Source organism: Mauremys reevesii, linkage group 4, assembly GCF_016161935.1.
Source record: "Mauremys reevesii isolate NIE-2019 linkage group 4, ASM1616193v1, whole genome shotgun sequence".
Taxonomy (NCBI): domain Eukaryota; kingdom Metazoa; phylum Chordata; order Testudines; family Geoemydidae; genus Mauremys; species Mauremys reevesii.
The window spans coordinates 126490070-126506362 of NC_052626.1; the positions used below are offsets into that span (position 1 = coordinate 126490070).

The 16293-nt window shown below is 50.1% G+C and overlaps 1 protein-coding gene across 1 annotated transcript; it reads right to left on the bottom strand.

Annotated features, from left to right (window-relative positions):
* Positions 1–670: 670 nt before the first annotated feature.
* LOC120404009 (patatin-like phospholipase domain-containing protein 1) lies at positions 671–15222 on the bottom strand. Its single transcript, XM_039536024.1, has 7 exons — positions 15021–15222; positions 8778–9010; positions 7046–7111; positions 4308–4517; positions 2220–2280; positions 1162–1404; positions 671–681 (listed from the first exon to the last, which is right to left on the bottom strand). The coding sequence occupies exons 1-7, from the start codon at positions 15220–15222 to the stop codon at positions 671–673; spliced, it is 1026 nt and encodes a 341-aa protein (XP_039391958.1).
* Between the last annotated feature and the right edge of the window lie 1071 nt (positions 15223–16293).

Here is a 16293-nt window from a genome sequence, read left to right on the forward strand (position 1 = left end):
GGGATAATGTGTCTTGGTCATGGCCCATTTAGCCAGGAGAGAATTATCACCCCACCCTGCTTAGCCAGTGATGCAATGCAATGCAAGACTTCAATGGAAAACAATCAAAGACAATTCCAAACAATTGAAACCACTGGAAGATACAAAAAGAACATTACAAAAAGACACAGGTTGACTCTGTCTATGAACAGAAACAAAAGACTGTTCCAGTCTAACAGAGGGTAGGCAAAGGCACTCTGTATTCATTCACTGAGGAAACATATTAAGGAGCAAGGGGAGGCTTTCATGAACATTTGGATCCTGGTTCTTGTGAAACCAGCCAGCTCTGCAACAGACTAAACTTTGAGGGGAAATCTTATTTTCTGAGATAGGAGAGGGAACTATTGATAAGTGTAGACCCAGGTTTGCGTTTTATGATTTTGCTTTGTATTGTAACCATTTGTTTCCAGCATTTTCTCTCGTTTCTAGTACCCTTTCTTAACCAAACCTACTTTTATTTTGTTACATGAGCTCACAAGTGCTGTGTGTTGTGCAGGAAGGGTGGTTTAAGGTGAAATGGGACACGGTGCACCTCTGGAGGCAAAGGATCTGGGATTTCTGTGAGCATCTAGCATCAGGGGCTGGACATCACGGGGGAACAAGTCAAAGGGTCTCAGGGACTGGGGTGCACCTATTGTTCACCTGCAAGGTGAAGTTAGGGCTGGCGTAGTCCGAGGCTGAAAGGCTGGTGGTGGTAGGTAACTGACACCCACCCACCACAAGGAAGACCTCTTCTCCATGGAGACAGGGGGTAGCAAGGTGACTGTCTGAGGTGCCCCAAGAACAGTCCCAGTAAGTAAGTGCTTCAGGATTTGGCTCAGTAATGATATTTCTTAGGCATCTGTCCATCAAAAGAAGGGCTTAGCTGCTTTATTTCAAGCACAGCGAAGCAGATATAAAAGACATAGTAAAGCCATAAAAATCCCACTGGACTGCTCGGCTCAAAGGCCTTCACCTCGCTGAATGAAGCCTGGAATCCCTTCCCATCCCTCCCATACAATGCAAAGAAAACCTGGTAGGCCACATCCCTTCTGTTCCCACAGCACCACCCCACAGATCCCAGGGGAAGCGTTACTCAGCTAGTGTGAAACTAACAGGAGGAAAGAAATCAGACTCCTCTACCTTTGTGCTGGTGCGGGCACAGCTGTGGCTGTATTTTCTGGTCTGTTCCATTGAGTGTCCCACTCACAGCAGGAGCCGGCTTTGGGGGCAGGTCCCTGGGAGCTGGCCCGTTGGATTCCAGCCCCCCTGTGTCTGGGTTCCGGCATGAGGACTCCTCATTGGCTCGAGACAAGTCTTTTTTACTGAGCAAACTGGCAAACCGGAAGGTCAGCGTGTTGGCAGGATAATTTATACCAAAGGCATCTATGAGACATGACAACAAAGGGTAAAATTGTTCATAAATAGTCAGGTAAAATTAAGTGATGTTTGATTGCAGGGGATAATATGGAAGAACCTGGTGACACTTCATGAGACTGGAAACATTAGGACACCTAATTCCCATCAACTTTCATGGCTTGTTGACTTTCACTAGAAGCCTGCCGTGCCTTTGTTAACTTCCCCCTCGTAGCCTAGATGTGCCTGGCCAGCAGGTTTGTCTGAGTTTTGAAGTTTTCAATTAATAAACATGAGCAGAGAGAGATGTCTGCAGTAGCCTAGTGAGAAGCAAGTCATTTACATTGTTTCCTTTATTGCTCAGTAGTGGAGGTGCAGGGGATTTGAAACCATGTGTTTTATCATTCCTCCTGCATATCAATCTTAGAATCATAGAATCTCAGGGTTGGAAGGGACCTCAGGAGGTATCTAGTCCAACCCCCTGCTCAAAGCAGGACCAAACCCCACTAAATCATCCCAGCCGGGCTTTGCCAACCCTGACCTTAAAAACCTCTAAGGAAGGAGATTCCACCACCTCCCTAGGTAACCCATTCCATTGCTTCACCACCCTCCGAGTGAAAAAGTTTTTCCTAATATCCAACCTAAACCTCCCCCACTGCAACTTGAGACCATTACTCCTTGTTCTGTCATCTGCTACCACTGAGAACAGTCTAGATCCATCCTCTTTGGAACCCCCCTTCAGGTAGTTGAAAGCAGCTAGCAAATCCCTCCTCATTCTCTGTATGGAAAGCAATGCCATACAGAGAATGCCTCCTGTCTGTTTACAGGCTCAGGGTACCACTTACTGTTCCTGCGTAAGAAAAGGACAGCATCCTGATACCCTCGAAAAAAAAACTCATTCAGGACCTGTGGAGGAAAGCACCTGGCATCAGAAAGAATTCCAGTTGCAGGAACTGTTCTTCGAGGGGCAGAAGCCATGTCTTCTCTAATGCTGTTTGATATGCCATGTGGGCTTGATCCTCAGCTGGCCTCAGTGCTTAAAGGGTCCCTGGCCGAAAGGGGCCATAGACCCGGCAAATAATACTTCTGCAGCTCAAGCTGGTCACTGAGGGGTGCATGGCCTGGAGAAAAACCCCCTCTGATTACTTGCCCTCCCCACTTCCCCACCTCCTGGGGTAGAGCAGCCAATTGGACTGTAATTCCTGGTTCCTGTCCTGCTGCAGGAAACAGGCAGAGCTACCCCCAACTCCCCCAAAGCCCTTTGCACTGGAGGGGAGGAGAGAGCAGAAAAAACCCACCAGCTCAGGGCAGCTACCCTCCCTCTTCTCCTCCACTGAGCAACAGGGGCAGCACCTCTTCTCCTCCCCACTCCCCCCCATGCCACAGCACCTGGCCTGGGAAAGCAGGGGGCACCGAGGGGAGGGGAGGAGAAGAACCTCTGGGATCACTCCCAACCCAGTGTAGAAGGAAGGGAGGAGGGGACCCCCATGCAGGTCTCGTAAGGGGGGTGAAGTATCCTAGGGATGGCAGGAGGAGGTGAGGCAGGGGCAGGGGGGCAAATGAATGTGAGGGCAGAATTGATGGGAAGCAAGAGAACCAGCAGCTGTGATGTTACCAAGAGTTATGCCAGTCTACCCCAGCTGAGGATCGGGCCCACGGCATCTGGAACTGGAGGTGCACATTAATCCCAGGGCTGCGTGGCACAATCCTGGTTGGGTGGCACAGCAACAGAGGTGTGCTGGGCCAGAGCCGCAGCTGGTGTAAACTGGCACTGACTTCAGTGGGGCTAGGCTGATTACGTTAGCTGAGGTTCTAGCCCCTCGCCTGCAGCGTAGGGACGTAGGGGTCACCAGACTGGAGCAGACCCCGGTATCCATCTCTGACAGGGGCCAGTCTCAGATGCTTCAGAGGAAAGTGTAAGAACCCCATAACAGCAGATGTGGGATGATCTCCCACCACCACCACCCACCTTTGAAGTTTTCAGCCTGATCCCTAATAGAGATCGATTTAAGCATGGGATGGTGGGTCCCGAGCTCACTAGCTGTGATAGAAGTAGTGTGAGTGGGTAGGGTTACCAGCGCAAAAGCTATTTCATCTGGGACAGCAACCTCAAAAAAGGGATGATCCTGGGACAACCTGGAGAGGTGGGAACCGTACCTGAGGGTAAGGGCAATGGCTGCACTTGCAGTTGTAGAGCACTGGGAGTTAAGACCGCAGCAGGAAAAACGCTCTCAGCTGGAAGCGCACTGGTATGGCCACATTAGCAGCTCTTGCACGCCACAGAGAGCAGTGCATTGTGGTAGCTACCCCAGCCTGCAAGTGGCTGCAACATGCTTTTCAAATGCGGGGGGTGGGATGGAGTGTGACAGGGAGTGTGTGGTGTGTATGTGGAGGGAGAGAGAGTGGGTTCGGGTGGGGGGCTGAGAGTGTGTCAGCATGCTGTCTTGTAAATTCAGATAGCAGCAGCAGACCTCCCTCCCTCCCCCGCTGCCTCTCTCTCACTCAAAGCAAGCAGCATTCCTCAGTAATGGTTCCTTTGTCCCGGAGCAGATAAGGAGCTGGCTGACAGAAAGGGAGCTTTGAAAGGGCATATCTGCATTCATTCCTACAGCGAGTTCAAAACAATGACAAGCATGGCCACTTGATTTAAGGGGATTATGGGACATTTCTGGGGGCTGATCAGAGCACAGTAATGCAACACTTCATTCACACTGGTGCCACAGTGCTCCAGGGGAGGCACAGCAAACATTATTCTGCTCGCCGAGGTGGAGTACCAGCAGCGCTGTAGCCACGGAGTCAGAGCGCTCTATGTGCCTTGCCAGTGTGGACGGGGAGTGAGCTAGGGCACCTGGGGCTCCTTTATTGCACTGTAATTCACAAGTGTAGCCAAGACCATTGAGAAGCACTGGGGTACATTGGTATGGACCACTTACCAGGTAGCTAGGTGGAAAAAGAGCATAGCTAATCCTGCACAGGTTTTCCACTGAGATCTGAATGCTGCTGTTAAAGATCTGAAAAGAGTAGAAGATAGCCGGGCAGTCCCGGGGACAGATGTCCAGCTCGCCTGTGAATGGGGACACTGTGATCACGGCCTCCAGATCAGAACACGGCTGCAGGTTAGTGAAACCTCCATCGACGTAGCGCTGGGGTGGGGGTGGAAACAACAGGGGAGTTTGTTTGGAGAAGATCATAGTTTAAAATAGGTAGGAGCGTCACAGCAATCGGGACAAGTGATTGTGTGAACAATGCAGGCCTGGTTCATTACATGTGGTGTCTGAATAGGGTACCTGCAACCTATGTAAATTATATGCAAATTAGTAGCATGTATAATAATACCTAATCTAGTGTTTTTCATCAGTAGATCTTAAAGTGCTTTTCAAAGGAGATCATCATCATCACCCCCATTTTATAGCTAGGGAAACTGAGTCAGGGAGAGGTGATGTGACTTGCTGGAGGTCACCCCGCAGGCCAGTGCCAGGAATAGAACCCAGGTCTCCTGAATCCCAGGCCACTTCTCTCTGATCCCAAAGAGCAAAAGATCAGCTTGTGGCTAAGGCACAGGAACGGGAGTTAGGAAATGTAGGATCTATTCTTGCCTCTGCCACAGATTTGCTGTGTGACCTTGGACAAGTCACTTATCCCGTCGGTACCACAGTGGGGGACAATGAAATCTGCCTACCACCCAAGGGGTATTGTGAGATTGAATGCATTGCTTGCTTGTAAAAGAGCTTTGTAATCCTTGTAGGGGAAGTGCTAGCAAAGTGCACTGCACGCCTATTTTTTGAACATCCTGTGAATCCTTAAGGCACTGGGGTGCCTTCAGGGCTGGCCACTTTGCTGCACTGTTTGCGTTACATGGATAATTGTAGGGTGCTTTGTGCCAATGAGGGAGGAAAGGTCTGTAGTGGGGGTCAGGATTCCTGGGAGGAGCTAGCCCCACCATACTCCTACCCCTATTTGGAACTTTGCCTATTCCCCCAACCTGTCTTGCTTCTGCACGCCTCCTCCCACTGCCAGGTTCTCCCCACATAGCTATGGGCCAAGAGCTGAGAGGAGCGGCTTGGGAGAGAGACTTATTGGCTGGAGTCCAGGGCCTGCCTGCATGGGAGGTGTAGCCAGTGGGACGTGAGGATGGATGGGGAAGTTAAACCAAACCCCACCCCAGTTAAAAAACACAGGTTACTATAGAGCAGCCATTATGGTAGCGAGTGGCCTGTTGCAACAAGCGTGATGACACAATCCACAGTGATTATTAAAGGCTTGTTGTCAAGATTATATAAAGGCAACAGGACAGCTCATGAAGGCTTTAGCCCACGTGGGAGGGACTATCCCAGCTACTTTGTAGCAGAACTCGTGCTGGCTTTGGCAATTTCTGTATGGAACAATCACATCCAACCCCCTAGTGAACTCTTTACAGACTGCACTGAGCTGAATTCAACTCGCGGGTTACATTTGGGCTTTTATCCTCTCCGTGCGGGGCTCAAGAGACCCTGAAATTTACAGCTGACATCAAAACGGTGCAAAGCCACTGGACTGAAACAGAGCAAACTAAAAGTCAATGAAACAGGAATAATATCCAAGTGAACCCCCAGCAGCAAGATTCCCGGAGCTACAGGTCACACCCACCGCAGGGAATTCATGGATGAAATTCAGTGACTTGGGTTATGCTGGAGGTCTGACTTGATGGCCCTTTAGATCTATGGAATGGATAGACCCTTAGCTAGTGTAAACTGGCGGAAGTCTGTGGAGCAACTCCTATTTATGCCAGCTGAGGATTTTGGCCTTATGAATCTATGGGTATGGCTACACTTACGGTTTGCAGCGCTGGTAGTTTGCAGCGCTGGTCATCCAGCTGTGCAGGGCCAGCGCTGGTGTGTGGCCACACTCACAGCTACCAGCGCTGGTGTGTGGCCACATTTGCAGCGCTGTTGGGAGTGATGCATTATGGGCAGCTATCCCAGCGTTCAAGTGGCCGCAACGTGCTTTTCAAAAGAGGGGGTGGAGTGGGGTCTAGTGTGACAGGCAGCGGGGGGAGAGAGAGGGGGGATTTTGGGAGCCAACACTGTGTGTTTAGCTTCCTGCCTTGAAAAATCAGAACATGTTTCCTACCCCTTAGTCTTAACTCTTAATTGCAAACAGCCTGCAGCCAACACGACTCCCCGCTGTTTCATTCGCTCCCTGCCTGCCTCTCATTTGATTGTTTACAGCCAGGTACAGATGATCACAGCAAACAGGAGCTCTGTTTGTTTTTTAGATAAGCAGCAGCGGCAACGGAGCTCCACGCGGAACTCGTTCATAACAAAACAAAGAGAGGCTGCATAACAAAACAAAGAGAGTAATTTATAAAAGCATTCTGGGATACACCTTATACCCTGGAGGCCAATCACAGCGCTGGTGTGTGGCCACACTTGATGACCAGCGCTGCAGCACCAGCGCTGGAATCCTTATTCCCCATGCTGAGTGAGGTGTACGGCCATTGCTGCAGCCAGGGAGTTGCAGCGCTGGAAGTGCCCTGCAGGTGTGGCCACTTACTAATTGCAGCGCTGGTGGAGGCTTTCCAGCGCTGCAACTCACCAGTGTAGCCATACCCTCAGTTTGAGAGCAGAGTCTGGCAACAGATTGCTGAGATCAGAAACCGTATCCCTTGGAATATTTGCTAAAGAGCACTTACCACACCTCGGAAGGAGGGAGGAATGAATCCGCAATAGATAGGAACGAAGCAGCTGCAGATCAGTGCCTGTGAGGAGAAGAGACGCACAGAAGGGTCACAGAAAAGCATACTTCACCCCAAACATCCCCAAGTTGAGAGGCTATTGGATTTATTGCCCAGAGATTCGGGCTTCTTTATGGAGATAAACTGGGGCTGAGGTGCTGTGATCTGGATCCAAACTAGAACTGGTCAAAACTTGGAATTTTCATTCTGGGAGAAATTCTGACATGTCAAAAATTTTCTTTCATCCCAACACAAAAGCCAGCATTCCAAATTTCCCGCGAAACCAAATTTCCAAAACTTTCATTTCAGAAATAGCGAAACGACCCTATTGAAACAAAATGTCCCAGGGAGTTCAAAGTGTTTCATTTCAATACTGGACTATCATAGAACCAGGGTGGAAATGATAACGTCTAAAGGAAGCACTTTGGCAAATGGTGCTAAATCCATCCATTCCCACAAAACATTTCAATGTGGCCAAATCGGCATTTTCCAACAGAAAAATGTTCATCAGACAATTTTGACCAGCTCTAATCCAGACTTTTAAATGTGGGGTGGATCTTAGGGCCTAGTCGGTGATGGATCAATCTGTATTTAAATCAGGACAGGCATTGCTAAGAACGGCATTAAATGCAACCTATTGGGGATGAGCACGGGAAAGGGACTAGCATATAGGCTGCCTTCTGTCCCCTTGTTGGAATACAGCAGCACAGGAGGCCTGCTGGATTCTCCAAGCCCAAAGCCAAAAAGGCTGATTGGGGGAGAAGGGCCATCTGGAGCCAAGGCTGGCTGAGGGCCTGCAGCTGCCCTGAATGAAAGCCCAGCTCCAGGGTAGCAGCTGGGGGAAACTACTGTCTCGAGGAGGGCTGGAGTAGCTGTCTGGGAGGCAGCCCAGCTCCAAGGGAAAGGGCTGAGGATTTATGTCCTAAGGAGAGACAGGGCAACTCCACAGAGCACAACCCAGCAGCCAGAAAGATTTGCAGAAGCTCCTCAGAAGCTGGATGGGAAGAAGCCCCCCAAGATAACCGAACCACAGAGCAGGAGCAATGGAATCTTCACTCTGGCGAGGGGTGCGGGGAGAAGGTAGGAGCAGCCCAGGAAGGTGGCAAGGGATTGGAAAGAGTGGTCCTGATCTGGCGCCCAGAGGAGAGGGCAGGCAGGGGCTCCCCTACCTCTTCCCCAACAGAGGAGATAGTATGAGCCTCAGGACTGAGAGAGGCAGCCTGGCAGTTGTGGAAGGGGAATGAGGCCTCACATAAAGGCCCCTAGATGTGGGGACTTGGCTTGTTTAGACTGAATGGGGAACGAGGTTTGGATAGTGCCGTAGCTGGGAGGCAGAGGTCGCAGCCTGCGATAAGGTTAGAAAGCTTGACAACAAGGGGCGCTAGGAACACTTAGCATGAGGGGGCACTCCTGCAGTTGGCACACACCGAACAGGCTGTTTCAAGGAGCAGGTACCAAAAAGAGCTACTTTCTGGCCACGTCTGGTACTCATAACTTAATATGCTGCTTCTGAACCTAGGACCAGGGTGGAATCTCTGGACCAGGACAGAGGTGGAATTCTCTCCTCCCTCTGCCTGTTCATGTACGTTGAGCTAAGCTCCATGGACTTCACCTCTCTCTCATGAACCCAGCTTGTGTTTTTTTCTCATTTAATTGCATTGCAGGCGCAGCAGAGAGGAAACCCCATTACCTGAATCAGATCTTCCTTTGAACTGAACTCAGAAACCATGACATTCTGTCCGTCCATCACCCGGGTGAGGGAAATGTGCAGCCTCCCCGAAGCCACCTGGTGAGAGTTCTCTGGCAACATCTTGTACAACCCCTTCTGTACGGTGTGGAGCATGTTGCACCCAGGAGACAGAGGGCCGAGAATCGTTTTCCTGGCATCTCTCACCGCTTCATGGAAAGATTCTTTTAGGTCCTCTGAGAGAAGGAGGGAAAACAGCGGTCATTTATCACCAGCTTTCCTTGAAGGCCCAATAGTCCTAAGATTGCCCAACATGATACCCCTGTGTTTTCAGTCTCGTATCATTTTGGTGAGCTGTAATCCTTTGGATGGAAATTTCCCACATTCACTCTCTGCCCTAAGTGGAATATTTTCAGAACGTTTGATCCACAACAGAGCAGCCACTTTTGAGAAAGAAGTTGGTGACAAACAGGCAGTTTGGTCAACATTAATTATTTGTTGGTGTCCTTTTGGGCAGTGGTAGTGTCTTAGGGTATGTCTACACTTCCCGCTGATGGGGGGTGGAGGGGGAGATTCCCAGGAGTTCCAGCCTGAGGAGACATAGCCACAGTAGTTCTCATCAAGCTCCATGAGAGCTAGTGTGCGTATGTCTCCTCCAGCTGGGGCTCCGTGACGGTCTCGTGGCACCCAGGACTGAAAGTTGCCATGTTATCCTCTGCCTCCACCGAGAAGGAGTCATTTCTGTGCCTGCCTGGGTGTCATCTCACAGACACCACCAGCCTGTCAGCCCCTCGAGCACTCTCCTCTGAGCTACGCCAGCCCCAACTTCGCCTTGTGGGTTAGCAATAGGTGTACCCTCGTCTCCCAGTCCCTTTGACGTGTTCCCCTGTGATATGCAGCCCCTGATGCTGGCTGCTTATAGAAATCCCAGATCCTCTGCCCCCAGAGGTCCAGTTTTACATTAAACCACCTTTCCTGTACAACACACAGCACTTGTGAGCACGTACCTTTATTTTGGTATAAGTGTATTTAAGAAAGGGTAAAGATTTAACTAGACAAGAGAGAAAATGCTGGAAACAAATAGTTACAATACAAAACAATATCATTAAATTCAGACCTGGGTCTATGTTTATCAATAGTTCCCTCTCCTGTGTAATAAAAGAGGCTTTTCCCTCCTAGAGTTCCGGCTGTTGGAGAGCTGGCTGGTTTCACAAGAAGTAGGATTTAAATGTTCGTGAAAATACCCCCTCTCCACAAGGGGTTTCCTCAGTGGATGGATTCAGAGGACTTCTCCCTCCTCTGTGTTATCCTGAAACAGTCTTTTGCTTCTATTCACAGACAGGGCAAATTGCCTGTCTTATAAGGTTCCTTTTTCACCTTCTAGTGGCTTTGATTGTTTGCAGCTACCTCTGATGGCTTTCCATTGAAAGTCTTGTTATTGCCACAGCTAAGCAATTGAGCTTCGTATTGCATCATGGGCTAAACAGGGTGGGGAGGCAACTCTTTCCTGCCAAAATGGACCATCACCAAGATTGTCCCCTGGTGACTAATTTTTACTCCCAGTCCCTAAAACATACATTCACTATTAATACATTATTGCTTAAATATTACCCGTATGGACATCTTGCAAAGATTATGACAAGTGACAAGCTTTCTGTGGATTCCTTACAAGTTACTCTTTATGGAGAAATATCCTGTAAGACGTGTGCTTGGTGTAGTGAGTTTGTCAGGTCTGAGGTGAGAGTTGTCTGTGCAGAACAGGGAACCCTTTGCTTAAGAGCCTCTGTGTCACAGAATCACACGCACACAGAGCTCAAAGTGTAGACATACCCTTAGCAGCTTGGAGAAGGAAGGTGAAATTTGGCAGGGGGAAAACCCTGAGGTCGTGGAAGTGCCTTTTTGCTCTCCCAGAGAAAATTCATCCAAATAGCAGCCGCAAGTAGCTGTGGCTTCCTGTGAGGAACAGGCAGAATGGATCTGCCTCCTCCTCCCACAATACCCTTTGGCCTAGAGGCAGGACACTGAGCTAGACACCAGGAGAAAGTAAGTTCTAGGTTTGCCTCTTGTACTGACTGGCCTTTGATGAACTGTATTTCACATTCCTTCTTAGGGAGCACAGTCTCACATCTGTACCCGAGTCTCAGTCTGAAGACAGGGAAACTGAGGGTCAGAGAAGTTGCACAGGGCCATTTCTGGCACAGCTGGGACTGGAACAGTTCAGGAAAATCTGGCTGAGCCCTGTTGTTTCGGCGGGAGGTTCAGATGGTCCCGAGTTTAGGAGAGGAGCTGAGCGTATGTGGGAAACTGCCAGCGTGCTGCCACCAATCAGTTTGGGTCAGATCATCCTGTCTTCTGGTAAAATCCTGACTCGGGTGGCTCAGGAAGTAGAAATCGCTGTGAGAGGATCCTCCTGTGATTCCCTCATGACCGCTCATCACAGGGAGGGGTGGGCTCTGCACTATTCATCACCCCATCCCTGTAAGGATAGGTAAATATTATCATCCCCCACTTCACTTGGAAGGAAACAAATTGCCGTTAATAATTACATCAGCCCTGCAAGGCCGATAGGGACTGGATCGTCCTCATTTGATAGCTGGGGAAACTGAGGCACAAAGCCGGGACATGACTTTCCCGAGAGAGAATGTAAGGGGGGGGGGGCAGAGCGGCAAAGCAGGAGGGGAAAAAAACAAAACAAAACAAAAAAACCTGTGGCGCGGCCCGAGCAGCAAAGAAAACAAAACAAAAAAACTTGTGGCACGGCTGGAGCCGAAAAGCAGGAGGGGAAAAAAACTACCAAACAAAAAAACCTGCGGCGCGGCCGGAGCAGCGGTGGGGGGAGGGATCTGCAGCATGGCCGGAGCGCCAAAGCAGGGAAACAAAACAAAACAAAACAAAAAAACCTGGGGCATGGCCGGAGCGGCAAAGCAGGAGGGGGAAAAAAAACAAAACAAAAGAAAAACCTGTGGCGGGGCCAGAGCAGCAAAGCGGGGGTAGGGGGGAACCTGGAGCATGGCCGGAGCGGCAAAGCAGGGGGAATAAAACAACAAAAAAAACCCTGCCGGGCAGCCGGAGCCAGGGTGCAGGGGGACTCCCAGTGCTGCAGACGTGCAGTGGAGTGCGCACCCAGTCTAGTGGGGAGGAAGGGGAGGGAGCGGGTGAGAGAGAGAGCAGGGGGCGGCCAGGGCTTCAGCGGGGCACTTGTCCCACGGTCCCGACCACTGCGCCGCCTGCCGGGAGGGCTCCGGGCCGCTCCAGTCGGCAGAGAGGGAAGAACAGGGGTTTCCCTGCCCAATTTGCTGCAGGGCACTCCCCTCTGCCACACTGCCACCCCCTACAGGGCGGCCGGAGCAGCAAACCAAAAAAAAAAAAAAAAAAAAAGTCCGTGCTGCCCTAGGATTGGGCGGAAGCCGCCCCATAGAATATGCCGCCCCAAGCACCAGCTTGCTCAGCTGGTGCCTGGAGCCGGCCATGGCAGCAACCCCTGAGATTGCTCTAGAAAGACAGGCAGACAGACAGATTAGACAGAGCAAAAATATCTTAGTGTCCTGAAGGCACCGGAGCAACCCAGGAATTAAGAGCAGTTATAAATGTTTGAGCAGATATTCTGAGCATGTGACATAATAACTAATGCTTTGCAGGGTCAAGTGAGGTGGTAATGGAGCTGAATTTCAAATCAAAGTTGCTTGAAAACCAAATGACAAACGTTTGTGATTTTTGCCATAATAAACCAGAGCAGCAAGGACCTTCCTTTGGTCTGCAGCCTGACTACACAAGAGGGCTCCAAACCGATCTCTGAGAGCCAGAGCTACTGGCTGTGATTGCCCAAAAGCGGGACAACCTGGGAGCTGGAGGATGCTACTGGACTCTACCATTACAGCTGCCTCTCCTATAGATTTCCTAGAGGTATCTTTCTTCTTGCAAGCACGGGAATATGCCAGTCAGGAGCCACTGTCTTACAAGCAGCAGCTAAGATATTGGCACATAGATGGATATGCATTTTTTTTTCTGCCTTAAAAAATTCTTTAAAAAACAGCAAGGTTTGGGGTGTGTCTACATGGAGCAGGACTGTGCACAGCATGGGTGGGATTTCTAAAGTGCGTATTAACTGGTCTGTGTATACCTTGCTGGTGTGAACTAAAAGTTCCCTAGTGCACATTAATATAGTGCCTTTAATTTTCTACAATAAAACCAGCACCTGGAGATAGACAAATCCCCCAGGGGCTGCTCCTCTTGGTCCCACTGATGCCAATGAGACGTTTGCTGTTTCTTAAACAGGGGCAAGCTCAAGCCCTTACATTACAAGATCACAGGGATTTGGGGTACATCTACACTGTAATTTGGGCTGGCCCGAATCAGCTGACTCCAGGGCCGGCTCCAGACCCCAGCATGGGGCGCTCTGCCTGTTGCCGGGAGGGTGGCAGGTGGCTCTGGTGGACCTCCCGCAGGCATGCACGTCTGGGACCAGCAGACCCTCCACAGGCACGTCTGCAGGAGGTCCACCGGAGCCGTGGACCAGCGACCGCCAGAGCACCCCCCGCAGCGTGCCGCCGTGCTTGGGGCGGCAAAATTGCTAGAGCCGCCCCTGGCTGACTCAGGCTCACGGGGCTTCGGGCTCGGGCTGGAACCCAGGCTCTGAAACCCCATGAGGGGAATGTCACCGCTGCAGTTTTTAGCTTTGCAGCCTGAGCCCTGTGAGCCTGAATGGGCTGATGCAGGGTCTGAGACTCGTGCTGGGGGATTTTTATTGCAGTCTGTACGTACCCTTGCGGCTGGAAAAGGCACTGTATTGCTCAGAAAGGAAGATGCATCCTCTTCTCCTGAGCGGAGAAGCATTTAGGGCTGAACGTTCAAAAGGATTTAGGTGTTCTCCACCTCGGGAAGGTGGGGTATTGAGCTGAACAGGGATTTGCCACCTCGCAAGTGGCTGCGCTAACCATTGGGCTATTCTCTCTAGCCCGCATAAGTCTTTGAGAGCAGGAGTAAGAGCACAAGAATGAGACTGTGCCAACAACCAGGCTATGAAGTCACTCACCCAGGCGGTGGGTGATCCAGGATCCAGTCCCCCTGTTCCAGGGAGCCATTCATTTCTCCACAGTGCAACCACTTCAACAGGAGCGACTGAGGGGCCCCCTCTGTTAGGCTGTCCCAGAGCCCACTGGTTAGAGCACTCACATGAGAAGTGGCAGAGCCCTGTTCAAATCCCTTCTGAACCAAAGGTCTCCCACCGCCCAGGTGAGGACCCTAACCACGGGGCTAAAAGTGGTGATGAAAGCGCTCCTTCTCCCAAGCTCGCCTATGGGGGGGGGCCGCTCCAGTAGGCAGCCTCTGAGTGCGTCTGCTGGATTCGCCCCCTCAGACAACTTAGGCAGCCGAACAATTATCTTCCCCGGTTGATGAATCGCTCTGGAGCTTAGGCAGGAGATAGGCATCCGGACACCACCGAGGGGCAGCAGGGCATGTGCACAGAGGCAGAAACATAGGCACTAAGGGATCCTTTACTGCAAAAACTTATTGTTTCAGTGGGAGCTTTGTGCATCACAGTTCTCCCAACACTGGGACTTAGACAGTTAAAACAGGGCCAGAGGCGCCTGACTCCTTTTGAGTACTCCACCCCTGTTGGGAATATTTTGCTAGCTTGGCAGCTGGTAGTGTGGGAAGCTAAGATGTTTAGGTTTTTAGGATGGGTTAATTAGGCTTTGAGCTTTGTTTTGAGAAGTTGGCCTTGGCTAGTTCTATGAAGTCACAGCTGCGGGTGTGTTAATTTTGTTAACCAATTAGCAACTGCTTGCTTGCCTGCTTCAAGAGTATAAAGATGTATGCTGGAGAGAAATAAATGACTTTGCTGCCAATCAAACTGACTGAAGAGCTTTGTTCATATACGCTTGCGATGCAACACACCCCTACTGACCAGTCTCTGCTTCTTCCCAGAAGGCTGGCGGTGGGCCAAATGGAAGACCTATGGGGGCTGGATCTGGCCCATGAGCTCCCACTGAAGAACAATGGTTTAGATCCTCAGCTGATGGAAAGCAATGTACCACTACTGACTTAAACACAGCTAGTCCGATTTACGCCAGCTCAGGATCTGGCCCTGTAGGTCCCCTGATGCTGTACGATTATGTTATTAGTTATTGTATTATTATACAAATCATTCCTTTCTGATCCTTTCATGGCATTAAAATCCATCTTTTCAGTATTATTATTGTTAATATAAACGTTATACACAGAATAAACCAAAGCGTTCCTTACCCAGGCTAGATTCACACACCACTGCTGCAGCTATAAGTGACCCAGCGGATGCTCCGTAAACTTTGGACGCGGATTTTAGTATCTCAGGTGCCAATTCCAAGAGCGACTGGACCACCCCTATCTGGTAAAGTACAAGAAAACCGCTGCCTGAAAAAGAAAGAGAGAAGGGGGTGCCGGTGCCATTTCGGTCTTCTTCAGCCATCCCAGCTGCTCAGCCTGCAGAGCCAGGGTTTTGTCAGTGTGCAGATGCTCTGTCACTTCGATGTTCAGTTTTGCTGTTACTAGCTGAACTCCGATCCCGCTCTCTTTCTGCCCTTCTCTGACACGTTCACTGCTTCTTTCACAGATCACACGAATGCATAAGATGCACTTTTTGCCCTTCTGTGCCAGATCCTGAGATGTTTTCAGATTCGATGCCTGCTTTAATTACCTCTCCGGCTAAAAATAAAACTCTCTCCCCCCATCAAAGCAGCTCTAGCTAGATTAGACCCTAACTAGCTATCACGCTCCCGGCTTAAGTGAGGAGCTCCTTTTAAGACAATAACTCATAAATCTTCCCACAGCCCGCACGCTTTTAGAGCGCGTGAAGCCTCCTGCACCTCATGGCTCTAGCTTGGCTTTTTCCTAGCATCCCTTGCAACATTTCCTCTTTTTTGTTTTTTTCCCGCTCTTCCTCGAGGGTGTTTTTCTAAATTGGATTCTCCTTCAATCCTGTCTTAGGAACAGCTCAGTGCTGAATGAGCAGAGATTTGCTTGAGGAGCTCAGAGCCGGTGGGTGTTACACAAGGGATTACACAGAGGGCTGGGCTATGTTATATTTGAAAACTTGCTCAATTAACCCTATATTGCACTGTCTGTATCCACTGAGAAAATGGACCTTGAGCCTGTTACTTCGTTCTTATAAAGACACCTCCAAAGACTCCCATTTCCTTTGAATTCTCCACCCAGCTGTGTGCTTGACATGTCACTTCAACAGGATTCTGTCAGGTTTAAATCTCAGAACTTCCATTCCCTGTGCTGCTATCAGCACAATCGTTTATTAAAGCTGAAAGGGCTGTTAAAGTCTAATGGCCTTATCACTAGTTCTGTTGGTACTTTTTAATACCGGTGATTGCACTGTGGACAATGAAAATTATTTAGTCAGATTCAGAGTCTATTTCCAACCCCCAGTCTTACTGCCACTGAAGTTAGTGGCCCAAATCATGGAGACTGGCCTTTCTACAGCCAGAACAGCTTTGGAGGCTTATGACGCTGGTGCTGCCAAGTGATGGGC

Excerpts from the sequence above, each read along its gene's own strand:
- LOC120404009 (XM_039536024.1), bottom strand. The coding sequence starts at position 15,222 with ATGGCTGAAGAAGACCGAAATGGCACCGGCACCCCCTTCTCTCTTTCT. Across the intron at positions 4,518-7,045 it reads CTCCCTCCTTCCGAGGTGTG|CGCTACGTCGATGGAGGTTT; the intron begins GTAAGTGCTCTT and ends CCCCCACCCCAG. Across the intron at positions 2,281-4,307 it reads TTTTTCCACCTAGCTACCTG|GTCCTGAATGAGTTTTTTTT; the intron begins GTAAGTGGTCCA and ends TTTCCTCCACAG.